Source organism: Coccidioides posadasii, chromosome 2 (genome assembly GCF_018416015.2).
Source record: "Coccidioides posadasii str. Silveira chromosome 2, complete sequence".
Classification (NCBI taxonomy): Eukaryota; Fungi; Ascomycota; class Eurotiomycetes; order Onygenales; family Onygenaceae; genus Coccidioides; species Coccidioides posadasii.
In genome coordinates, this window is record NC_089408.1 from 4,875,843 (window position 1) to 4,901,964 (window position 26,122).

The window sequence follows — 26,122 nt, forward strand, 5'->3', positions numbered from 1 at the left end:
GCAACGCGATGCGAATTATGTGGCCGGCCATGGCTTTGATGGCGAATGGAAGATTTCAGTCGCTTTAAACCCGGGCGTGGGCATATAAACGTTAAGCATGGCGCAAGAAAAGGTCAGTTCCTATGATATCCGGGCATAAACAATGCATGCAGTGGCCAGGGCAAGGGGAAGGGATTAGATGCGAGGATTTCCCAACGAAAAGGAACGGGGAAAAAAAAAAATAAAATAAAATAAAATTACGCAGCAAAGCTCGCCGGACCGACACTAGGCTCATGCATGAGAAAATGCGACAACTGAAATTCGCTCTTTCGATAAGCGGACGAATCGAGACAGATAGTCCCTGGCCTGTTGAAGAGAACGAAGACCGCATTTTGCCACCGTGCTGGGGATCTTTGGGGCCCTGGCGATCTTTGCCATCCACAGTGCCTGGCGGATAATTCGACCCGGCCTCTGTGAACAGCAAAGGTGATCCGTGAAAATGAACTGATCATTGTGATGTCAATGACATCGTCATCATGGAGAGAGCGAACTCCTCGCAGCCAACCATTTTCATATTGCCAACGGGTGCCACTCGACGTATTTTCCCTGAAAGCTTGTAGAGTGTCCACAGGACAAAGGGCAAATGGAATTGCGCATGCTGCTTTAGCTCAAAGTTCCCATCCCGGTAAAGACGTTGATGACATGGCAACTTATCAGCCCTTCGGGGGATGGAAGGTCCCAATGCTCCGTCATCGAAGGCAAAGAAAGAGAACGACGGGAGGAAAAAAACTGAATGAGGTCCACTCCGACCTAGGCCAGGGTTTTAGTTTGAAGCTCTTGTTCATCTTTTTTGTCTTTTTTTTGGGCCCTGTGGCTAGCTGAGCGTCCGGCAGATCGCCTCCTCGTCCTCCCAGCGCAGCGCTCGCTGGCTTCAATCCCTGCCTCGCTAACCCCATTGGACAAGAGTGTAAATTAGAAAAGAGCAGCAGAATGGAGACTCTCGCCTCGATTCCACAGACGTTTGCACATGTACCGTTATGTACTCTGTACACCGGACTCCGTATAGAGGACATCATACGCCGTCCATTGATCGAGTCGCTGGTGAATCTCTGAAAACGGAGATTGGGTCAAGCGACACGGTCGAAGCCTTCTCGGCTCTCTGGAGCTCATTCTGGACTAAGGGTAGGATGTCAGATGAGCTCTGATGCCTGGCGAGTCTCGCCACCACCACCATTGCAGAAGACGGCTCGCTCGTTGCTCGCCGTCTGAGGGCGAATGAGCGAGTTCATTGGCTCGTCGGGCGGTTTTTTGCGAGTACCGAGGGTGGCCGAGCCAGCCCTATTCACTCACGAGAACCAAGTCGAGCTGGCGCATCCTGGGGGCGACCGTTCCTTCGAAGGGCGAATAGTGCCGGAGTAACGTGCTTTTGCTTTTTCCTGCCGAGGTGTGAATCCTCCTCGATCGACAAGTCTATTGGGGCTTGCTTTAAAGTTATTTATCCGCCCAAACAACGTCAGCAAGGCGGGAAATAGAGACAGGAAGGGCTACTGAGTACGGAGCAATGCGATGACTACATGCTACATGAGAGAACAAGCGGCCTTCCACACCCCTGCTTAACCCCAACTCCCCTGTACCCAGGAGAGATCCGACCGTTGAGTAACATCGCAGTGCCCCTGCTGATAGGTCACCGGCAACATGGTCATACTACTGTCGACGGGTGTCAAGCCGCCGGCTTACCGGGAAGCATCGAGGTCTCGCTTCCTGCGCCCTTGAAGACGCCAGACCTCTCCGGCACGGACAACTTTAATAGTTCAGAGTAAGATCCATTCGCTTAAAACAGTTAATTGTAATCTGCTCACGAAAACAAAGAAAACTAGTTATATTAGCCCCGCCTTTCGTTTAAGTCTTCCCTCCCCGGCGACAGATATTATGCAATGTGAATAATTCACACGGCTTTAGGCTTCGCCGGGGGGAACAACAAGAGGCTGAAGGCCGATCATCCACGCATGCACGGCACGAGAATCCCACGTTGATGGAGAGCTGTTCCACCATATGGCACCATATAGACTAATATCCCGTTGCAGCTCACCACTGGATCTCACCCTCACCGCTCAAACATCAGATCTTAACAGTGTCAGATATGTTTCCTGCTGCGTTGTATAGAGTCCGTGACGTGGGGGAGGGAGGGAGGGGTGGGGAAGAAATCCTCTTCTGACCGACACACATGTCAGGAAGAGTACAAGCGCACAGGTCTTCACAGAGTAAGACAGAGCTTGGTCGAGCTATCAGATGGCTGGCTTCTGTGTGACCACACCACACTGTTTTCTTGATTCCACTTGGAGGGAGAAATATATCCCCCTCTTTTTCTTGTCGAAGCAAAACACGAAGTGAAAGCCGTTTGTATCAAATGGTACCTCTCGTGAATCCGGGGTACACGTGTTGTACTGTGCCTACTGTCGCACCCGAGGGGCCCAGGGGCGCATACAAACCTAATGCACAAGTTAAATGCTCCGAAGAATATGAATAGCCGGATGCTGGTGGATGGTATTCCGCGCAGAGAGAACACATCCATATACGGAGTACACAATGAATAATCGCATTTATGTGTCTAGGCTCGACTTAAGGGCTGACCTTCGCTCGAGAATCCACCACCAGGAATTCCCGGCATTACACAAGCTCCTTCAGACATATCACACTGGCATTATGCAGAGCATCCCAAAAAAAAAAAAAGGTCCTTTTCACTAATAGAACGGATCCCCTGCGTCCCGTTTTCCGTTTGTTCCCCCCCCCCCCCCCCCCCCCCCCCCAACACGAATTGCACATCGCCCAGCCCGGTTAAATGTTCCTGTCCAACAACAGGTAGCCAGCCAGCTCCACGGCGCCACCACCAGCGGCCTAGATATGTAAAATATGCATTCACATTTGCACAAAAAATGTAGGACGTCGAGCAAAGGAGTATGCTTGATTCCAGGATTCGAACAAACTAGGGCTAGAAAGATTGCGGTCAACGAGCACCCCCGCACAATGCGAAAAAAAGGTAGCCAAGTAGGGGATATGTATATTATTATCTGTCCACAAGGTCGGGCTCGCGTGGAATCGGCAACTCCGGAGAAGCTGGGCCAAAGCCCTTGTGTGCACCCTGTGTTCGTCTTCCAAACGTACGTTTCCCTCCAACATTTTGTGTGTTTGCCTATTCTAAAATGCCATAGGCATAGTTTGCTTGCTTCCTTCAAACCGCCTCCCCTATTCCCCGCAATATCCGAATATCAATGCGGACCCCGGGGGGGGGCCATTTAGCTGCTTTGTCTAACGAGACATGCGTGGTTTGCTCAGGGCCAGACGGGAAAAAGAGGAATTGAGTTTCTTCTCATCCTTCCAGACGTTAAATCCCGGGGTGAGACAGCTCGAAACAAATCCCTGTCCCTTCTAGAGCTCAGACCAAGCGTTCGAAACCCAGAGAGAAAGGGAAAAGAAAACGTCGTTGGCCACTTGCTATTTTTATACAACCTTCCAGGGATCAACCGGATAACTAAAACGTCGAAAGTCTCTTTTGTTATTCTCTCTCACGCTCTGGGCTTGTCTCTAACCTTGTCCGTTTATGCGGGGCGATTCCTTCGCCCAGCAACGCACGCCGCCCTTTTTTGCTTCGTTTTTTTCACAAGGTCGGTGATCCCACCCCCCTCAGCTCACTACTTAGCGTAACGGTGGGATCGGAAACTTTCTCGTCTTCAGAGACAATTTCTGTTTCACTGTCCGATGCAAATCGAGCAACTTTGAAGATTAGCTGCATATGAAAAGGTAGGATATCACATGCAATTGACAACGCTTTTCGCGGAGTCCGTTACACAGGGTTCTCCGTCGAGAGGAAATTATTGTTTTTTTTTTTTTCTCTTGTTCTCACGACGAGCTAATTGTGCTTTCGTATCCTCTGGTATACGCTGCAACAACAACCAGGGAGAGGATAAACCTGGTCAGTAGCGCGATCACCGTCGTCCGCTTTTGCCCATTTTGCTCATGGGCGAGGAGCAATTGCGGCTCTCCACGCGAGGAATTACGGAAAAGAAAACAAGGCAGTCTTTTTTCAGGCGCGTGGCAAACAGGCCAAAAATATAATGAACCACAACTCGAAGAACTCCTTTTCTTTCTTCCTTTCTTCCTTTCTTTCTTTCTTTTTTCCTTGGGGGGGTGAGGATTCAGAAAACAGCTCAGCATAAATACGAGAGCCTCTGCTGGCGCACTAATATTGAGCAGGGATGCTATTTCGGGAAAGTCTAAGCATAGGAGAGTTGCTGGCCGTTTTGGACTGGACTTTCAGCTCTTTCTTTTTTCTTTTTCCTTTTTTTTTTTTTTTTTTTTTTTTTTTTTTGGCTGCGACGAGTCGGTCCTTGTTTCGCGATTCTGGCGACAAGGAAGCGAAGATTATTCCTGTCTTTGCTGATGGACGCGGTCATACACCCCCGAGTATGGATCCTAGAATAGGTCCACTTCTCATTTTCAAGTTACTGATTTTCAAAAAATAGTCCTTTTAATAAGATAAAAAGATCCATTGTCATGGAAGTACCCTGATAACCTCGTACAGAGGAAAGGCGGAGAGATCTCGCTTTTCTCTATTTTCTCTATTTTTTATGTGGTTGAGGATATATGATGCTTCGAAGCTTGGGCTCGTCGTAGTGGGGTTTAACGTGGTCGCAATCACCGTTTCATAGTGAATCTGATTACTAATTGCTTTATAAATAGCGAGGCTAGAAGGTTGGCGGACTACATCACCCACGGATTGCCGCTGTTGGCTACCAGGAAGCGCATCAGTGTCGACCAGAAGCTCTGCTCAGATTCAACGCCACGGGAAGCGCATCAAAAACGGTAGTTTCAGAAAAGGTGGTGAATCCACTGATGAAGGAGGAATTGCTCCAACGTAGAAACTGTCGATCAATGGAGGTTGGATACTCGGACCAGGGCAGGGGGAGGAGGGCGTTTTGCTTGAGGAGGAAAAACGTGTCAACGGGGCCAATACGGGGAGTATCCACAGCAAAATTGCACGAGGCCCGGTGTTTCCTTGTCTGTACCGTATACGGAGACGTTGATATGCTGATCATGTCAACAATTGTGTGTGTGTGTGTCTGTATGTCCACGAAATATTCAATCAAGAGGAGCCTGCAGGGGAATTAAGTTGATGATGGAGGGCAAGAATGTAGGTACGCACCCGTGTTGCATTGCGTCGCGGATAGGGAGAGCAGCAAGGTTTTCGAGGACACGGAGGGCGCCCGTATTTTTATTCCAGGAACCAGAGAGTCGGGGTGCGATCCAAGCCGACGAAAATTCACAAGCACAGCACGGCGGCGGGAAATCGACCTGTTCAACCGTTGGGCTGGGATTGGCGACAAAAGAAAGGCCCATACCAATAATACCGTACTGCAGCATTTATCGCTATGTCATTACGTACGGCGTAATGTATGGACTAATGTATGCACGGAGTTCTCCGTATGGGCCGAACGACCTTTTGGACAATGATCAGGGAGTACGCAGGACGGAGTACGGAGTACGGAGCACATACCAGCGTCCCATTACCTTACCCATACAAACTTCTCTTGGCGGTGGCATTGCGGCTCCACCGCGATCTAAACTTTCTACTTGAATCCACCAGTCACCGAGCTTCGATCCACCCCCCCCTTCTGGCGCAGTCTCGGCGGCTATTCGAGATCCGCGCTAACCTGAAGAGGGAAGCGGGGGTCTACCAAGGTGGGCTCCTCGGCGTGGTGCAGGGGCCATGCAGCCCAGCCCAGCCCAGCCCACCGACCAAAACCCGAAAAAGCCGTTTCGCTCGCGCCCCCACGTGATCGCGCTGCCGCAGGGGAAACGCCGCCAAGAGCTTCTGGGCCAGAGGAATTCACGCCACAAGAGAGAGGGAGAAGGCCAGGGAGAGCAGAGCCCGGTCCACCAAAAAAAAAAAAAAGAAGGAAAAAAGAGAAGAAAAGGAGCATGCCAGCAATATCAGACGTGTCGCAAAAAATCAATTACTCCCAAAATAGTATTCTCGCGATCCACAGTCAAAGCGTCGCGAATAAAATGAAGGTGGTCTTTATTGTTTTTTTTCCCTTTTTGCGACCACTTGTCCTTCCTCTCCATCTTTTCGGATGGATGGATACCATGAGGACAGGCTACAAGGAATGATTTGGAATTATCCCTGCCAATCATGCTGCACATCATGCTACCCGCAGCAAACCGTTAAGAGTCAAAAAATGGGCGAGCAGAAACGAAAAAAAGAAAAAAGCAAATAAAGATAGGCGGACCTAAAAAAGCGAGTGGAGCAAGAGATCACGAATCGCCTCTCTGCGCTCCACCTTGTCCCAATTCGGCTCTCTGTTCAACACCACGTCCCCATAATAGGCAATCCTGCCCGTCCAAATCTGGACACACCCCTCCCCCCTTTGCGCCCAGCATCGCCGGCCACGCTGCTTCGGGGAGAATTCGAGCGAGGCGACAGTCCAGCACAGCCTCTGTCTTCGCGCAGAACCAAGAGGATCCAATAGCGCGATGGGGCGACCGGGGTCAAGGGCTCACAGCTGCCTTGCATATTCCCACCAGGTCCAACCGTCTCAGACTATGACCATGGAGACAGATGGAGACTCGTTATCAACGTCAGCTATCCACCAAACCCCTCGGGCTAGCTGATCAAGAAGCGATCAATCCTTCGTGCTCATAGACAGAATCGACCGGGACGGACGTCGGGAAAAACAAAGAATTACACAAGCTACTTTGAAACAACCAAGTTTAACTAACCAACCGGTTACTCACCCACAACCCAAGGGCGTTGTCTCTTCCCTTCCATTGTCTTTTCACGATGCTATCTCGGATCGCTATCCCTAGCTGCCCCAGGCGGGGGCCACTGGGAATGGAAGTTTCACTCGCGTGATGGGACCCGAATAACTTCTGTGTCTGTCGGTGTGTACCACTACTCAACTACGGATACTGGGGAGTTTAGTTTTTTTGAATCTTCAAAGAAGACATCACCACGCACCATGTTTTTAGTCTGTTAGTTGCCGGGAGTTGCTGAAACTCCGTAGGAAGATTTCTCAGTTCCGTTCTCCCCGTTTTCGCATGTCAACCGAAGCCACAGTAGCTAGAAGTTAAGTTAAACTATCAACCGTGAAAAAGATTTTCCCCATGTGGTGCTACGCAGCGAGTTACCAAGCACGTTTCTCCTTTTTCTTTTTTTTTAAAAAAAAATAGAAAAAATTGGAGCGGAGAAACCTTACTTCTTTCTTCGTGACTCCGTCAAACCAACACGATGCTTTTCATCGAGCTAGTCAAAATTCCCACGATTAATTGGACCCTTTGCCGAGGAAGCTCAAGACTATCAAAATAAAAAAAGAAGGCACGTTTGGTCCTTGGGTTCTTCTTGAGTTCTTGGGGCAAACGGCCCACAAAGAGGATCGGTTTCATTCGCCATCATGAAACGTTGCGACGGGGGAGGAGAGGGTGTTTCGTTTGAGCTTGAGCTTCTGTCGAAAATAGTCCACTGCCAGGACAGACTGAAGACTAAAACCACATAGACTTTTGATCGGTGTTCTCCGTGGAATGGTACCCAGTTGAAAAGTGTGCTTTTAATTTATTGTTAACTAATTTGTTTTCTTTTCTAAATTTTTAGCGGGAACAACAGCAAAGACCGGCCCCATGGTCGTGAGGAATCAATTGACTTCCTTCAGCGTCCGTATGCACGCATGTGGTTATGTCGTATGTATTGGGATGAGTTGACTCGGTTATCGTGTCGCTGGATGCAACCTGGTCTTCATTAGTCGTGACTTTTTAATTTATATCGGGGGACCAACGATTGGATACCGTGCCGAAAAACGAGGTTAAACCCGTGGGATACGAATTTCTCCCTGGTTACTTATCGTTGCTCGGATCCGCAAAAGTACAACAGCTTCCTGCGACGCGGCCAACTCGAACCCTGGCAAGGTGGATTCCAAGAGCGAAATCGTCCTCAAAAATCTTCAGAATGTTTGTTGCCCTTGTGCAGGTCGCCAACTGAGCCTATCAGCCCCGATTGATGGCCGTTTATATTTTTTATTTTATTTTAATATTTTTTTTTTTTTTTTTTTTTTTTTTTTTTTTCGTAGATCACCCGAGTCGCAGGCCCGAATCAGAAAAGCTGTTGGTGCCTGCAGGGATCCAACAGACTCTTACCGTGTAAGGGAGAGTACAGAGTAACTCTTGACAGAATGATGCGCATATAGAAAATAAGTCGTTGGGCCAAGGGCGTAAAAAAAATGACCGAGTTCGGCGAGAGAACAGCTGGCGGTTGTTAGCTAGGAGTTAATGAAGGGACCGCTGACGACCCCTGACCAACTTCCTTGTCCGCAATTATCAGCTAACTACTCCGTAATCTGGCAAAATTGTTCCTCTCCCAGCTCAGCCATAGGAAATAGTTATCCAATGCCAACAAACAAATTTCAAGGAGGTATCGGGATCATGAGGTATCTATTTTTGTTTCCAAACCGTCCTCTGTACTCCATAGATTGCCAACAATTCAGCTCCTGTCCCACAAGAACAAAACCAGCGGGATGCCTCAAAAAAGGGTTACAAAGGAGAAAGACAACCGGCTTAAGGGGCCAGTCTGAATACGGATGACGGTGGAGATTGGTAGTATCGATGGGATCAGGATCGAATAAAATGGAACCAACCTCTCTGTGCTCCGTACTTCGTATGTAGATCATCATCTGGAGGATCTGATCTGAGCTGCTTGTGCTCTTTCTTTCCTTTTTTCTTTTTCCTTTTTTTTTTTTTTTCTTTTTTTTTTTCCCGAGATGACTCGCATATGACTTTCTTGCAACGCTGGATAGGAGTCATGAGGTATTGCATTTGGGGTGATTCTGGATCAGCAACGGGAAGGCACGCACGGCCCAAAGTCTATGACGTGGTGGTTTTTGGTGGGAAAAAGGAGGCTTGTTTAAATCCCGAGGGGCACGGTGCACGGAGTATGGAGTGTGGAGGTACGGAGTAACTATGCAGCACGGAGTACAGAGTGCCTTAGTACCTATGTATTGATTTCGAAGGGGGGGAAGTTGAGTTAGCCACGACCAGCGTGCCGGTGCCGTGTGAAGCTGTCACGGAGATGCCACGGAGAATATCGCGACGGGGCTGCTCCTGTGAGCAAACGACTTTGCAGACATCATGACGAAAAGAACGAATGAAGTATATCAGGACTGGGAAAAAAGATGGAAGAGCGAGAAAATAACTTTCTTTTACCTGGTCCGACGGGGCAAACGAGAAAGCGAATTGTTGATCCATCGACTCGCCTCAGAGGAACGATAGACTTTTGAGTATCAATATTGGCACATGCTCGTGATGGCCTGTCCGAGAGGCAGCAGCTTGGGAGGGGTATGTGAGGAATAGATTTTCAGGTGAGGGGGGGCTGGATGCACCGGGGCCTTGCAAGGTGGATGTCTGATTACTCCGTCGTCCACAACGTCTGGCGTACGTATGGACCTCCTGTACATACATATTTCCAGGGACCAAATACTATGATGATAAAGATCAGCCAACAGTCTGCAGGTGCAGGCAAGAAGGATACTGGTGCTATGGAGCCGCGTACCCGGTTTGGGAGGACAAACTGCAGCGGCGGACCGTCGTCATCGAAGGGCCCGGGGCCGACGGTAACTCACGAGTGAGAGGCTGTTGCGTCTGCAAATCCCTCCCGTATCGTGACGCCAATCAAACGGGCCAATCAAACGGCGCTTGGCCCCCGTGGGGTGGAGAAAGATCCTTCAGCACCAGCCACAAATACCGGCTGAGCCACCGAGATGTGCGCGCCACAACTACCTGGACTCGGCAGCGACGACGGAGCCAAAGGAAGGAGAGAAAAATAAATGTGTGGCAGGCTGTGGATGGGGCAGGTGTGATGGCTGGCTGAAGGGGGGGGGGTTCAAGGGAAGGCACGAACGCATGCAATCAGACATTTGACGATGGAGAGAAGGGAAGCTACCTGTAGTTCGTACGGAGTACTCGGTACAGTACATGCTTACATTCATACTTGGTCCTTCGATCCATCGCAACGTATGTACCACGTATCTCTGTACTGCTCTCACGAGAACTTCCAAGTTTTTTGTCTTTTTTCTTTTTTTCTTTTTTCCTCTTTTTTCTTTTCTTTTTTTCCCTTTTAGCTCTTTGCTTTCTTTTTTTTTTCTTCCAATCTTTTCCTTAACCGAATGGCACGTTCGAGTGGTCTAGCTCCGTCCGACGAATGAGAGTAAGAAGTCGGCATGGTCAGACCTCCCGTTCTGTGTTTCTGTACAACCTCGTTTGCGAAATTCAAAGACGGTCTAGAAGAGATCATTCCCCCCCTCCCTGAACTGGTCTGTGACGCATGATTCAGAGACACCCATATTTCAGATCCGTCCAGGAGTCGAACAATTTTTTTTTTTTTTTCCTGCCCAGGTTCAAAGCGCACTAAAGTTCGGCGTGGGGTGTTTTATTCGCCCATTCAGAGCTTGCTGGAACCCGCTCCTCTCTGCACCTGGTGATTGGGCGGTCCGCGCAGCCACCTGGGGCCCTCGGAATCAAGTGATTCGCCATTCTCGAGATTCGTCAAAACGTGTACGGGTGAGAGATCTGACCATTTGGGATCGCATGAAGCGGCTTGGCCCGGTGGATCTGAGATCGCAAACCAAGTCCTCCGGACGCTCTAGTTTGTCCGGAGTAACGGATGCCTCTGGGCGTCGACGTACATACTTAACATTACACGCTTACATACATTACCTTCTTCTAGGGTTGGTGAACCACCACCTCGACGGCGTCACCAACTTCCCCCATCATGGCTTTTTACTGGCAGCCGTTTTTTTCCTTTCTCGCAGTGGCTGGAGCCCTTTCTTTTTTTTTTTTCTCCAGTTTGCGGGGAAAAACGAAAATCGCAAAAAGAGTTTCGCCTCCGCAAGTTGAGCTGTTCGTCCTGCGTCGAACGCAAAGCGTTTCTTTTCCCCTTGGACCAGATTGAAAGGAGACAGGACCCAAGAGCTGCTCATTCGCCAGCCCGGGACTTACCGTCCGCTGGTATGTATATGCAAGTACCTATGAACATCCTCAGGAGTACATACAACCTGGTCGCTGCCTTGGTTTTCAGCGAGCTAGTTCCCGGAAATTCGATGATGGACTGCAGTCCGGCCACATCTTGAAAATCTCCGATGACTATACTACGACCAGACTGGGTTCCCAGCCGATTAGTGTCATTTGTCCGTGGATACTACTCATTTCTTTGCTGCTCAGGAAAACCCCCCCCTCACCCACAAAAAAAACCCAATACGTATGCAAATGTACTATAAACAAGATTTGGAAGGCTTTTATGGGTCTGGCGATCGACTAAGGAAGCCTAGATTGACCATTATCCAGGGAGTTCCTGCTTCCCCCATCCGAAGCATCTTCAATCACCTGGGCTGTGAGTGGGAGTGTGACGCGGAACGTGAGAGCAAGAGAAGGAAAAAAAAACTTGAAACTGTTGCCGGGTAAAAACCACATGAGGACGGTGCTTGCCCCGACCCTCAATCGGTCCGTGCCATGAGGCCCTTTCAACCCTCTTTACTCCGTATTTATTTATTTTTTACGGTGCGATGGTGGGCGAAGGTGTTGAATGGGTGTACGGAGTAAGGTGATGTCGCGATATCGAGTCCAAACCACCTCCTGGCCCAGGGTCTGATGGACTGCCTAACCGTGAAACCATACCCTAAGAAGCCATGGTTCATCTGGGCGGTTCTGATGTTGGACAGTGCACCCGTCGCCGCCGCCGCCGCCGCCCACTCTTTGGCCTTTTTTTTTTTTTTTCCCCTTCTCTTTTCTGAAGCAGGGTAAATCTTTTCCGTTTTCTGGCGGGCGGGTGGTGGCTGATGGTTCCAAGCTTTGACGCCGTGACTATCCCCGAAATTAACAGCAGGTAAAATCAAATTTTCAGGTCGAGAATTCAAAATAAAAATAAACGATCCAGGAAACATTTAGAATTAAAAACAAAAAAGGAAAAAAAAAAAAATTAACAAAGTAAAATAAAAGATGACAAGGCGTTGAGAAAGAGAGAGAGGCAAACAGACGTAGACAAGAGACAAGAACCAGTGAGTGAGTGAGACAGGGAGCGCGCGGGTGGGCGAGAGGGAAGAAGATCGTTGGCCCTGCCAGCGTCAGGGAGCTAAAGACGCCCAAGGTTTTGGCTAAAACGTAGCCAGCGGTCGGGCGAGCTCCAAAAAAACGCACGAAAGGGGATTGACAATCCCTGGACTGATCCTCACTGGACCGCAAGACTAAAACCCGACCAAACAGCGCCCTCCCCTGCTTCGCACAGTTCAAGTGGGTAGTTGACTAGTTTTAACTAATTAGTTTAACTAGTTGAGATGGACCGCTAACGAAGTCAAGCCTAGAGGGCGAAAAAAAACCGAACCTTTTTCTCTGCTCTCTCTCTCTCTCTCTCTCTCGTCTCTGCGCTGCCTGCTCCCCACGATCTGGAGGGGCCGGGGGTAGGGGGGGTTTGGCCCTTGTTCCTGGCGCAGTGCTGTCGCAAGCAGCTGGTTTGCCTCCCTGCCTGGCTATGCATGCTGCTGGTGTTCTTTCGGCGTTCGACTGGGCTGCCTGTCTCTCTTCTCTCTCGCTTTTTTTTTCTGCAGGGTATACGATGTATGGATGGGCAGTACCTGGTTGCTGAGCAACTGCAGGTTTTGCCACAATAGTTACGGCGTTGGGGTTCGACCCAGGTTCCCAAACACAGGCATTATAGTCGCTTCGTCTACCAGTCATATAGATTCAGACGTTATGTTATTATAACTTGCCCTGTTATTATTACAGGCGGTTAACTGGTTAGGTTAGTTATGTAACTATGTATGTGTGTGCAGCTAATTTATTTCTTTTATTTTATATTATTTTCTTTTCCTTTATTTTATTTTATTTTATTTTTTTTTCCGCCTCTGCAACTGACCCCCTTGTCAGAGTGTCGACATTTTTGAACGGTTCGCACGCTCGAACGCTTGAAAGTCTTTCCGATCGATGTGATTACTAATTTGTCTCAACGATTTTGACGAGGAAACTGTCACTAACCTAGTCAACTTTTAGGTGGTTACGGATGTAACTTAACGAACATAGGGCAAGCTACCGGCAGGCCGTCGGAGTGGATGTGACTTCATGACTCCACTTCGGTATCAGCATGGGATCTTCCCTTGAACACGGTCGTATTATTGCAACGGCACTCATGGTCAGTGCGGAAGAGATGGCAAAGATGAACCCGGGCTGGCCTAAATTAGGAACGCGGCATTAGTTGGTTAGTTAACAGGTAACTTATAACGACTAACATCGACCGGGAACGCCTGTCCTGCAGCTCACAGAAAGAACGCACTGACAGTGGATGGTACCGGCTGACTGCTGCTGTAGTGCACCTGTTCCCGAGCGGGAATTGAAAAAAGGAGCATCTCACGATCGCATCGTTCGCGAGGGACTGTTCACGTGGATCTGACATCATTTCCGTCCAGCGACCGCCGGACTCGGAAGTTCTCTTTTGCGCTTCATAGACTCGAAGGTTAGTTGGATCATCAAACTGCCTGGGTACGCTGGCAGGAACCGAGTATGTTGTCCAACTAACCACTTTTCGTCGGTTATCCTTCAAGCCACAGTTCAAATACTATTGCTAGACGCTTCTCTGCTTTCTTTCTTACATCATTCTGTCCTCACCTGGCTTAAAAAAAAAAAAGGAGAAGATCCTCATCCTCAGACAATAAGGGTGTGAGAGGCCGCATAAATACTCCATCCGAGCTTCTTTGGTTAGTTATCCCCGCTAGTTAACTATCAGGATAACCAGCATCCAGCCCCACCACCAGAGCCACCTCAAACACCCCATTGCGACGTCTTCCCGGCTACGCACGTTGACTCAATTTGAACCTCGATTGTTGACCGTCTTCATCTCTCATTCCTAGATGCTCCATTGATTTTATCTTCCATAACACACATCTCCTCGACCATCTATATCTCTCGTCTTGCGCGTGTGCCGAACAGTGCCCTCCCCCTCCCCGCCGGCATCCCTCTTTTTTTTTTTTTTCCCTTTTGTTTCGTCTTTTGTCATTTCAGCTCCAACCACAGACCTCAATTGCACAATGTCACCTTCACAGAACCACAATGGGGAGCACCAGAATCCTAGGTGAGTGTCTACAATTTTCTTATCCGGGTGCTTTTGCTCCCCAGCCAAGTTTCCCTGGGTCCTTGGGCAAATCTTCCAGAGCTGTTGGCGGGCTACATGTAGTATCCAGTGAACGGTGCTGGGCTGAATGACAAAGATATTCGAAGAGCAAGCCAATATTTGGGAATAACTGTTTTTGATTACTTCAGTCCTGGAGCCTACTGTTACCTTAGAGAGCTGTGATGTCAGTCTACTAAGCTAATTTTCATTATAGCGCTAAAGAGCTCAAAGATGATACGGTCATCGTGGTCCTAGGCGCATCTGGTGATCTAGCAAAGAAAAAAACAGTAAGTCCGACTATGTTGAATATTCGCAGTAGTCACGTATATCGATACTGATTGATGCAGTTCCCAGCCCTTTTTGGCCTCGTAGGTCCCCAGTTTCTTTACCCAGGACCCCACCATAAGAATCGAAAGCTTACTCCTGAATCCAGTTCCGCAACAAATTCCTCCCGAAAGACATTAAGATCATCGGATATGCTCGAACGAAGATGGACCATGCGGAATTCATCAAACGCGTCCGCTCGTACATTAAAGTTCCCACAAAAGAGATCGAAGAGCAGCTGGCTAGTTTTTGTGAACTCTGCACCTATGTCGCCGGTCAATATGATCAAGATGACTCTTTCATCGCCTTGAATAAGCACCTGGAGGAGCTAGAGAAGGGAAAAACCGAGCAGAACAGAGTATTCTACATGGCCCTACCTCCGAGCGTTTTCGTCCCCGTATCAGAGCACCTAAAAAAGAATTGCTACCCGAAAAAAGGCATTGCAAGGATTATTGTGAGTCCATCGGTTTCTTCACGTTCTTTTTGCCGAGTCGAGTGCTCATCAATAGTGATATAAAGGTCGAGAAACCGTTTGGCAAAGATCTCGAGAGTTCGCGCGAGCTGCAAAGAGCGCTCCAGCCTAACTGGAGAGAAGACGAAGTTTTCCGTATCGATCACTATCTCGGAAAAGAGATGGTGAAGAATATTCTCATCCTTCGGTTCGGAAACGAATTCTTCAATGCTACTTGGAATCGACACCATATCGACAACGTGCAGGTATGCCCTTGGCATTAGGGTGTGAAAATGAAATCTCTCAGGGGTCTAACAGGTTGCAGATTACGTTCAAAGAGCCTTTCGGTACGGAAGGAAGAGGAGGCTACTTTGACGAGTTCGGCATCATCCGTGACGTGATGCAGAACCGTAGGTCACTCAATGTTAAGTTTTACTAATTTCAACTAATAATCGTGAATAGATCTACTTCAAGTCCTCACCCTCCTCGCAATGGAACGTCCTGTTTCCTTCTCCGCAGAAGATATTCGTGATGAGAAAGTCCGTGTGTTACGCGGTATTGACCCTATCAAGCCGAAGAATGTGATTATTGGACAGTACGGCAGATCCCTGGATGGAACGAAACCCTCCTACTTGGAGGACGACACTGTTCCCAAAGATTCCAGGTGCCCAACCTTTTGCGCCATGGTGGCCTATATCAAGAATGAACGCTGGGATGGTGTCCCCTTCATTTTAAAAGCTGGGAAAGGTGGGTCTCAAAGCCTCTGAACCCAATTCGCGTTGGATGCTTACATATTTTACAGCCTTGAATGAGCAGAAGACTGAAATCCGCATTCAATTCCGTGACGTGACGTCCGGCATATTTAAAGACATTCCCAGAAACGAACTTGTTATTCGCGTACAACCCAACGAGTCGGTGTACATTAAGATGAACTCCAAGCTTCCCGGTCTCTCCATGCAAACAGTCGAAACCGAGCTCGATCTCACGTACCGTCGAAGGTTCTCCGATTTAAAGATCCCTGAGGCGTACGAATCGTTAATTCTAGACGCGCTGAAGGGCGACCACTCCAACTTCGTCCGTGACGACGAGCTGGATGCCAGCTGGAGAATTTTCACACCACTTCTTCATTATCTCGATGATAATACGGATATAATCCCAATGGAGTACCCCTATGGTATGCTTTCGTCCCAAAATTTGAACTGGAGTTACTGATTGCCTGTAGGCTCGCGTGGTCCTCCGGTACTTGACGATTTCACAGCTTCATTCGGATACAAATTCAGTGACGCGGCTGGGTACCAATGGCCTCTTACAACTGCACCCAACCGCTTATGAGGCTCCAGAACCCACATTGTTGATGTGCAGAAATATCCTTATTTGTTGATAAATCAAACTCGTTTTTTGCCCCATGTATGAATGAAAAAGGAAAAGAAAAGTGGTAATGGTTTAGGACTTAAGCTTCTCACTTATTTGTGTTATTTTTTTTCTTTCTTTCTTTCTTTCCTTTTCATCTGTATTGGCTTTTTGTGCAACGAATGGGGAGAATGAATTCGGCAGCCAAGGTTTTTGTGGCGCTTCTCCCACTGGTTTCTTAGATTTGTTAAGCATGAGTGATGCAGCTTTTTGCTACCTTTTCTGGATGTATATGATCTGTCTTCTGTTCAATTCAATCCGTATGACGATTCCCTTTTATCTTTCGAATAAATATTTGGGCAATCACAGCCAGGGGGCATGTGAGGTTGGGACAGATTGGCTGAGAGATTATGGCTTTCAATATTTTTTTTTTTTTTTAAAAAAAAAAAAAAGAGAAAAAAGAAAAAAAGAAGAAAAGAAAAGTGAAAAGGATAAAAAAGGAAACCATACGGAGTACGGAGTAGTTACAGTGAAATTTTGGGGTCCCAAGGTTTGGCAATTTCAAGTGCTTCACAAGGCTCTGCTCCATACGGAGTACGTAGTCATGAAAGCATGCATATAATAACTAGCGCACCATGAAGGAGTAGGGCGTCATTCGATCTGAGCAACTGCCAGGCTGTAACTACGTCAGGCCTGCATGGCTGTGGGCCAAGCTGTCAAGCCACATAGCGTGCAAGCCCCCGCGTCCCTTGCAGTGATTTTCACGAGGATCCTAAAAAAAAAAAAAGCGGGACGGGGGTTTTAAGGTCAAGCAAAAAAGAACGAAGAAGAATTGGGAAAAAGCAAGCATGGCAAAGCTTTCCCCAGATTTTTGAGCTTGATGTTGTGGGGAGTTTCGGGAGGGTGCCGATGGGAGAAGGGCGGTTAGGGGGCCTTGGCGAGGGAGGGTTGGGCGGGATGTTGCCGAGGGACGGCCTGGCAGTGATAGCTTGTGATGAGGTCTCTTTAACGCTAGACAATCACAAAAATTAAATCCGACTGCTCAGCGCAGTATCAAGGAGGATCCATAATTTCTGTGCGAGGGATCTTACTTCGGTGCTCAAGCTGCTTAGAAACTACCCTGGATTGGACACAGAGAGGCTCTCTTGCTGCGCGCCATAGAAGACCAGTGTCTTAAGAGACTACTCCCCAAACCGGAAGGATGAGTTGAGGTTTAACAGTGATGGTGTCAATACAAAAGGGACGTCGTCGGTGAGGAGAAGTCAATAAGGTGGTGGCATATGGTGTCAATGAGACCTTCCTGAGAGTCATGAAGTGCCCAATAACAGGCTCTAGAGATATGAAAGCCTTACATCAGAGGGAGAAGGACATGAAATAAGCTGGCATGGAGTCGGAGTAATAAAGCCGGGATATACCTCGTTATGAATGGGTGCCTCCAGATGGTTCATTGGCGCGGTATGGATGACAGCGATTTTCCTTCGACGTTAAATCTAGCAAGGTCTCTAGCAAACAGATTTTTACTGATTACAAGGCCCACTAATGGTAGGTCTAAAGGTATAGTTGTCAAGCATATGATCCTCTACCATGCCCCCAAAATTATAACAGCTTGTTTCAAAAATGCACAATATCTCACATTTATATAGATCTGCAGCACTGATGGCAATTTCTGGATTATTGTTCTTGAGACTCCAACAGAATCAAGGTCCGTCCGCCAGATGGAAACCTGCCTGAAAACATCATCTCCACGTGTGACCTAACATGCACAACCTTGGGTGCACGAAACCGGAAGTTCATCTTCTTCACAGCAGGGCAAGGTTGCAGTGCTGAACCACGTGCCTCAGTTGATGGGGAATATAGGTTTGTATACAGTATACAAGATAGCGGAGAGCATCAGAAGATTCGTCGAATGAACTTGATGAGTCGTCGGACAGTGCTTTATGACTGTTAGGAATACCCTTAGCAATGAAAACAGCCAAAGATTCTGGAAAAGCTTCCCTGTCCAAAAACCCAGCCTTTATCTCCCTCAACTGCGCCATGGCAACTTCTTCATTCTCATAGTCAATAAGGCGTTTCCAGGCCACAAAACCCCAAGCGCTGATGTAGAAAATTCGGCGAAAATTGGGCGGCTCAACTGAACACAGCTAATCCGAAGGACGGGGTGAGAAACAGACACTTGCCGAGCATCTGTTTACCACGAGGCACTGTGGAACTCGAGTTTGGGAGAAGGGAAAGCGTTGGTAAGAAATAGGGGTGAAGGCACGTTGAATTATCACAATGTCCTTTGCATCCTCGATGCAGAAGGCTGGAGGCTGGAACACAGCTAGTTAGCCGTTTTGGATTAAATTCGAGGACCTCAAAATTAAGTAAGAGTTTCGTCACGGAGCCTGGATCTAACTAGTTAGTTAGCTGTGGGAGAAGGGATCGCTGATATCAGGGAACTAAAGGCTGCACGTAGGGACATAACCAGCCATGCGGAGTAGCAAATATACGTTTTCGAATGTTTGCCATGTATGGAGTTATTATCGCTCTGGTTGTCAGCGCTTTTCACCCAATGCATTGGAGAACTAAACGCAGACCCCTGTCGATTTTTGCCTGTAGGTCGCAGTTCGTGCGGATATTTCCCTGTCCGGTGCCGACGCCGCCTCCTGCGTGGACAAAGGGGTAAGACGTGTATGGAGAACCCGTGTCCCGTACTCCGTTACTCCATACTCCATTGTCATCACCTTCCATTCCACCGTCCATTCTGACGCTCAGTGGATTGATCTCTCCGGGCTTTTCCTCATCTGTTGATCCCGACAACCGTTTTGCTGGGCCGCGACTCCGCAGTTCAGTGCCCTAAATTTAGTGCCTGGAGCTTAGTACACGCAATTAACCTGGGCCGGGAGCTTGGACCGTGGATTGCGCCAAGGGGAGTTCTCCACGCTGAGTTAAATTGATCCAAAACGAAACGTCCTTTTTTGTCTTCCCAGATTTGCCCAACGTGATCTCCCGCTTCTATGCCTGTCTGCTTGTTTGAATAAATTGTTGGGCTTGACATGTTAGTGTGAGTCGTTTTACCTCCAGGTCCTTTGACGTACGATGTATAGATCGGCCTAGTTCCACCCCCGATCTTTTTCAACTCGATCCGTCTGATGTTTACGTCGCTCGCTTGGTTTCCGATCTTTCACCAGGACTGTCAAAACTTCCAGACGAGACTCATCTTTTACGAAAAGCCCTGAATGACCAACAAGACATAGTCAGGCGATAACGGAATTTTTTGGCGGTAGCTACGCTCGCCTGGTACCCTTATCTGAAGGGGCGTGAGCCATGCGACAAGGGGCATCATGGATGGGGACGCCCTCCATCAAGGGGCGGACAGAGTCCCAGCGCATGGCTCTGTTGACTCTCAGCTTGGTTGGACTACAGTGCGTTGGTTTTCCCCGGATCCTTCGATTCCAATATCTACGCCTGGTTGCATGCTTAACTGGCGTTGGATTGAAAAAACTTGTGCTGATTTTACCGTTCTCATGTGCTGCCTTTCGTTCTAAAGGTTCACTTGGGGAATTGAAATGACATGTAATTGCTCACATTTTCCTTGATTTTTATTTTTATTCCTTTTTTTTTTTTTTTTTTTTTTTTTTTTTTTTTTTTTTTTGGTTCTCATCCGCCGTCTATCTTCTTCCTTTTATGAGTTTTATCAGAAGATTTGCTTACAAGTTTCCTGGTGTGATTATGATCAGATTGCACGCCGTATCTCCTTCAGCTCGGGTTAACGAAGTCACGCACGTCACTCGTATGGATAGCTGGCCCGCTTTCGGGCTTAATAATGCAGCCGTTGGTTGGAGTAATAGCTGATCGTTCGACGTCGAAATGGGGTCGCCGACGACCATTTATGATTGGGGGTTCTCTGGTAGTTGCGCTCTGTCTCTTCGTGCTCGGATGGACAACCGAGATTGTTTCGATCTTTATAAGCGATACACAATTGGTACGTCGTCGGATTCGACCCTGCATTAAGACTAGGGTTTTACTTTGAAAGTCTCCTTGAACAATGCTGCATGTAGCTAACCAACAAGTAGAGAAAGTCAGTGACGATAACGGTAGCGGTTTTAAGCATTTATGCCACTGACTTCGCCATAAATGTTGGTGCGTATAATCCTTTAAAACTTTGTTTCGACGTATTCTAATTCTGTCGAACAGTTCAGGCATGTTGCCGGAGTTTAATAGTGGATACACTGCCCATCCCCCAGCAGCAACTGGGGTCTGCTTGGGGTAAGCTCAATTCGCTGATTTGTAACAATGTGAACCTTTGCTCAGTCCTATCACAGCAAGTAGGATGACTGCGGTGGGAAGCCTTATTGGCTATGCAATTGGGTCTGTCGACATGCTGAGCAGATTTGGCACCACGCTTGGAAATACTCAATTCAAGCAAATGACAGTGATAGCTGCCCTGTCACTCATCACAGCAGTATCTGTCACCTCGTACGCCGTTAAAGAGAGAGTCTTAATATCCGTCAGGTTCGTGGAGAACTACCTTGCTCGCTTCAAGTTTCCAATACTAAAACTTCAACCTTTGTAGAGATACGGATAGTCGAGCCGGCGCGATCAAAATACTCTCTCAGCTATTTAGAACCACTTTTAATCTGCCACCTCGAATCAAGGCGATATGCTGGGCGCAATTCTGGGCTTGGATTGGTATGCACGCCCCAGAAAACCCTCCGAGAAACCCTCGCTAATGCTTTTCTAGGTTGGTTTCCATTCCTTTTCTATAGCAGCACCTGGGTTGGAGAGACATATTTTCGATATGAAGTGCCAAAATCTGCCGTTGAACAGTCAAAAGATACACTTGGCGAGGTTGGTCGCCTGGGGAGTCTGTCACTTGTAATATTCTCCATGATTACGTTGGTTAGCTCCGTTGTGCTTCCGTTTGGGGTCCTCTCACCGGAAAACAAAGGAGGGCGATTCACTCCACGGCCGCCTCGGGGTGTCGTCCGTCTCCTCAAAAAGATCGCTTTTGTCCGGCCGGATTTGCAGACAGCGTGGATGATGTCGCACATCATCTTTGCTGCAACAATGATATTCGCGCCATTGGCAAAATCGGTTCGATTCGCGACGTTCCTCGTAGCCATTTGCGGTATTCCATGGGCTGTTACTAGCTGGGCTCCTTTTGCTTTCATGGGAGTTGAAATCAATCGGCTGGCGATATCCTCTACGTCACGGAATTCCACAGTTACCATGATAACCTCTGCAGGAGCGAGCAGCAGACATAGTGCCTACCTACCCCTTGAAACCACGGACGGTAACAATTCCGATCTAGAATTCGATAACGCCAGTGTCCTTCGGCTCAACCACCGTCATGATGGAGACAGCGATTTCGAGAGTGACGTAGAAGACGATGAATCCGCGTCCACTGGCGAATTGGCCGGAATATACCTCGGCGTCCTCAACGTCTACACTACTCTTCCTCAGTTCGTGGGCACGTTTATTAGCTGGATCGTCTTCAGCATTCTAGAACCGAATAGATCATCGACACAGAGCGAACCAGAGCTCAAGGCTAAGGAGACGACCAATTCAAAAGAAAACCAATGGATGAATCTCAATGCTGAGGGACCAAATGGGATTGCGATGTGTTTGTTTATTGGTGCGATATGTGCGATGGTCGCAACCGAAGCCACGAGGAGGTTGAAGCATGTTCGATGAGTAGCCCCTTCAAGGCTACGAAGGCATCAATATGGTGCTCTACCGATGGGGAACTGTTAAGCCGGTTCCCGTGTTTTAATATACATACCCTGACCACTTAGCCTTACATTCAAGGGCAGGGAGTCCGTACTATTCAAGGTATTTCCCCAGCTATACCTAACCAGCCATCAAGATATAGACTCTTTTTAACAAGACATGTGAAGTCCTCTGATGATGCTATGTGAAATCGCTTTATTCCTTTTTAATGTGAATGTTGAATTTCAATTTCTGAAGCCCACAATATGCTTGTTTTACGGTTTTTCTGACGAGAACGCCCTGCGAAAACTGGTATTTTGGATGTACTGTACATTTAATACAACCTACATTCGGAATGTCGTTGCACCCTCGATACTGAGCCGTGACTCGGGATTGGGAGATTCTGGCAAGCAGGTATAAACGGAGCAATCTTCCCGATAGGTTTCACGGATGCACTTTTCGTTCACCCGAAATTGAGAGAATCTATCATCATCCGCCGACCGGCGGTTCCCAAACGAATCCATGAAGTATAGGCCCGGAAGCCCGTTATCAAATTCAAGCCGGTCTCCTCTTAACGAACTGCTCTAGGTCTTCCTTCGTTGCAACCCCAAGCACGAATTTCCTGCTCGCATCCGTCACCACGGCAAAGTCCTGCTTTTCTCTCTTCTCTCCACCACCCATGTCTCCTTCAAAAAATCTCTCCAATTCCTCTAACGGCGTGTCCATCGTGATAACCTTGTAAACATGCCCTTTCCTTCTGAATCTCTGCATGGCTTTCTCTACGGGATCGGATTCGGTGACGGTGCCATCTTTAAGTAAGGATTTTAACCGCGGGATGCTGAGGTAGCCAAGGAGAGAGCGGGACGTGGAGGAGATTACAGTGAGGTGAGTATAGTCGCGTTCGTATGCGGCAAGGAGGGCGGAGGAGATAGAGTCGTGAGGTGAGGTGGAGAGGGCGGGTGGAGGGTCGAGATCTTCTACTGTCGCCTATGGAGTGGCTCGTTAATACTTTTTTCTCCCGTTCTTCTGCGGCTTTACTTCTTGCTGGGCTAAGGGAGTAATGGGAGACGGTGGGTGGGGAGGTCCTTACTCCGCGGTATTTGTCTGACCATGAAGATTGGGGCTGTGAAGCTGAGGATGAAGGCACCCAATTGGTGGGAGACCTTTCGCGTTCGTATGCTTCGCTTGCGGATATGTAGGAAGTCATTGCTCGTTTCTATTATTCCAAGACCAACTGATCGTGTTTGCTATTGAGAGAATAGCATGCCCCTCCTAAGGTTGGCGGGGTGTTTAACAAGCAGGGAGTTCACAAATGAAGTCCCAGGAAGGGTAGTAGAGACCACGACCGGGCGTGAAGTGTGCAAGAAGCAACAGTCTCAATGTGCTTAGAGCAAGACGACATAGAATGCCAGCATCTCGAGTCAACACGCAGCGTCACCGTCGCCATTCCGTTAGTTATATGGTGGACGAGGACCACCATTACATAAACAACGATGCCAAGAATTGCGGATGAGGACGGCGTTCCCTATGTGGCCTAGCGCCGCTTCCAACCTTTCCCGACATTCAGAAGCAACTCCCGAACTCCGCCTAACCTCCTCTACATCAGCCTTTGTCCCCGTTGCTGACATTTAGGCTGCAGCATATTATTTCTTGAACCAGCAGGTCTCTTGCTGAACTGGCTGTGTTGGCGAGTGTCTTGTTCATTGGCCCCACGCCTAGAGCTTTACTCTCGGATATTAGATCACCCTAACGCCCATTGTCTTTCCGGTTACCCGGTAGGCCGTGGACGTCATCATAACAAACCCAACTCCACAGGAGTTCATTGCAATCTTGCTTGACTGAGAGGGCGATATCAAGGCTTTAATTGCCAGTATCATACCTAGTGAGATTATGCTTACCACTTTCCTCACATGATCCTGGACTTTTGCAATACCACGACTCCTCACTTATACCAGTATGATCAGTTGCTGGGGATCTCAGCTTATTAACTGTTTTTAGATCAATTTACACCTAGTCTGGGCGCTTGACGTACATTACGTACAAAATGCCTTCAGTCTTCCCTTCGCGAGACACTCTCGCCAGCGCTTTTGCGTCGAGATACGGACTTAAACAGGAAAAGAAGCCGGCAGAGGTCCAGCCGGCGTCTGTTCCTAAGAGGCGTCTCTTTCCAGCATGGAGTGCTGTGGACGATGTCAAACACAAGGCTGAAGCTGTGGGACACGCTGCAGCCCAGGAATTTGATAAAGCTAGCCAGAAGGCGCAAGCTAAGACTGGCAAGATCGAGCTGTATTCCCCAAAGTATTATGCGGCCTGTACCTTTGGAGGATTACTCGCTTGCGTGAGTATAAACCAAGGCCAAATTTTAGCCTAACCAACTTTTTTTTTTCCTGCCGCGTTCTTAATTTCAAATTATGCATGTTCTATTGAACTTATATTGGGCTATATAATATTTCAGGGCTTGACGCATACTGCCGTGACTCCGTTGGATCTGGCAAAATGCCGCCTTCAGGTGGACCCTACCATGTATAAGGGTAACTTCGATGCGTGGAGGAAAATTGGCCGCGCTGAAGGGATTCGCGGTATATTCACTGGTTGGGGTCCAACCTTGAATGGATATTCTGTACGTTATGCTCTCCCATAGCCGAAAGCCCACGGGGTTTGGCAACATTCTTATCCATCTCTCAAACAGGCGCAAGGAGCGTTCAAGTACGGCGGCTATGAATTTTTCAAGAAATTCTACTCTGATCTCCTTGGGGAGGACGCCGCTATCCGATGGAGAACATCTGTTTATTTAGCTGCTAGCGCATCGGCAGAACTTATCGCGGACGTCGCACTATGTCCGTTTGAGGCTGTCAAAGTGCGAATGCAAACGACAATCCCACCATTTGCCAAGACCACATTTGGCGGAATCTCCCACGTCGTTGGCAAGGAAGGTGTAGCAGGGTAAGATGAACCATTGCTCTAACGTCGAAAATTATTGTGTCTCTAATGAGGTTCCCTCGAGCTAGCCTGTACAAGGGCCTGTACCCACTTTGGGGTCGTCAAATTCCCTATACAATGATGAAGTTCGCCTCCTTCGAACGAATCGTGGAAATGATCTATAATCGACTTCCAGGCCAGAAGTCTGACTACAATAAGGGGGCACAAACTGCTGTTGCGTTTACTGGTGGTTATCTCGCTGGTATTCTCTGCGCTGCTGTGTCCCACCCTGCCGATGTCATGGTCAGCAAGCTCAATGCCAATCGATTGCCCGGGGAAGCCTTCGGTACAGCGATGAGTCGAATCTACAAGGATATCGGATTCAAAGGGTTGTGGAACGGTCTTCCTGTCAGAATTGTCATGATTGGCACATTGGTGAGTAAAGCCTACCCCGAGCTCTATTTCCGAAGTAAATCTAACTATGGTTCTACAGACTGGTCTCCAATGGATGATGTATGCGTTTCTTTCTGCACCCCCCTCCTCTGTGTTTCAAGAACATGCTGACAGACCGCAACAGCTACGATTCATTCAAGATCTTTATGGGTCTCCCAACCACTGGCGGCCCGAAGGAGACGAAAAAGCATTCCACAGAAGCTTAGAGCTACAACTAGCAATCCTATTTTGTTTCTTACTTTTATCTATCGTCGTTTTGTATGTTATTCGAAAAGGTCTTGTAGATATAGCCAACCCCTCTCATACACTTTGCAATTGGTATCTGCATTCCATGTGGCTTTCGTGTCTCTTGTTGGATTATCTTATCGGTAAGATACGGGGTGGGATACCGCTTGATCGTCGTCTCCGATTGGCCGGGAAGGCGACTTTATCTTATCTCCATTCTCTTGGCAAACGCTCATTGGCCCGGAAAGCTCCCTCTGCCCCCAAAGCATTATCGAGCCTGACCGGAGCCTCTCAGACTGCAGTGATAGAGGACTGTTTTTTGCATCTGCGAGATTTCATTATATATTTGTTGAAATTCTAACTGGAACACGGCAAAGACTGAAATTAGTCCCCGGATATAAAGATCTCGTTTGAGAAGAGCTGAAGGGAACAGTTCTCCCTGCAATTGATATTTATTCGTCATACCTAAGACTCTTCATTCGAATCAAGCAAAGCTACATTATCTAAGTCTATATCCTGTACCCATCCCATCCCGC

At 48.2% G+C, this 26,122-nt stretch overlaps 5 protein-coding genes across 5 annotated transcripts; 3 read left to right on the forward strand and 2 right to left on the reverse strand.

The window, feature by feature from the left end:
- Window positions 1-11,318: 11,318 nt before the first annotated feature.
- Window positions 11,319-12,740, reverse strand: D8B26_008422 (uncharacterized protein). The gene is made up of 2 exons (XM_066125868.1): window positions 12,395-12,740; window positions 11,319-12,315 (listed from the first exon to the last, which is right to left on the reverse strand). Exons 1-2 carry the CDS (start codon window positions 12,545-12,547, stop codon window positions 11,914-11,916), a joined length of 555 nt encoding a protein of 184 aa, XP_065980426.1. The 5' UTR covers window positions 12,548-12,740; the 3' UTR covers window positions 11,319-11,913.
- A 1,045-nt stretch (window positions 12,741-13,785) lies between these two features.
- Window positions 13,786-16,633, forward strand: ZWF1 (Glucose-6-phosphate 1-dehydrogenase). The gene is made up of 9 exons (XM_003067948.2): window positions 13,786-14,134; window positions 14,388-14,460; window positions 14,521-14,541; window positions 14,607-14,951; window positions 15,017-15,214; window positions 15,274-15,358; window positions 15,411-15,695; window positions 15,751-16,122; window positions 16,171-16,633. The coding sequence occupies exons 1-9, from the start codon at window positions 14,091-14,093 to the stop codon at window positions 16,278-16,280; spliced, it is 1,533 nt and encodes a 510-aa protein (XP_003067994.1). The 5' UTR covers window positions 13,786-14,090; the 3' UTR covers window positions 16,281-16,633.
- Window positions 16,634-18,873: 2,240 nt separating this feature from the next.
- Window positions 18,874-22,093, forward strand: D8B26_004033 (uncharacterized protein). Its single transcript, XM_066124346.1, has 8 exons — window positions 18,874-19,702; window positions 19,828-19,853; window positions 20,018-20,262; window positions 20,354-20,420; window positions 20,475-20,546; window positions 20,603-20,792; window positions 20,854-20,969; window positions 21,022-22,093. Exons 1-8 carry the CDS (start codon window positions 19,605-19,607, stop codon window positions 21,972-21,974), a joined length of 1,767 nt encoding a protein of 588 aa, XP_065980427.1. The 5' UTR covers window positions 18,874-19,604; the 3' UTR covers window positions 21,975-22,093.
- Window positions 22,094-22,241: 148 nt separating this feature from the next.
- Window positions 22,242-23,434, reverse strand: D8B26_004034 (uncharacterized protein). Its single transcript, XM_003067946.2, has 2 exons — window positions 23,080-23,434; window positions 22,242-22,976 (listed from the first exon to the last, which is right to left on the reverse strand). The coding sequence occupies exons 1-2, from the start codon at window positions 23,194-23,196 to the stop codon at window positions 22,545-22,547; spliced, it is 549 nt and encodes a 182-aa protein (XP_003067992.1). The 5' UTR covers window positions 23,197-23,434; the 3' UTR covers window positions 22,242-22,544.
- A 175-nt stretch (window positions 23,435-23,609) lies between these two features.
- On the forward strand, window positions 23,610-26,047 carry D8B26_004035 (uncharacterized protein). The gene is made up of 7 exons (XM_003067945.2): window positions 23,610-23,871; window positions 23,988-24,327; window positions 24,445-24,609; window positions 24,679-24,932; window positions 24,998-25,343; window positions 25,402-25,421; window positions 25,486-26,047. The coding sequence occupies exons 2-7, from the start codon at window positions 24,034-24,036 to the stop codon at window positions 25,565-25,567; spliced, it is 1,161 nt and encodes a 386-aa protein (XP_003067991.1). The 5' UTR covers window positions 23,610-23,871; window positions 23,988-24,033; the 3' UTR covers window positions 25,568-26,047.
- Window positions 26,048-26,122: the final 75 nt, after the last annotated feature.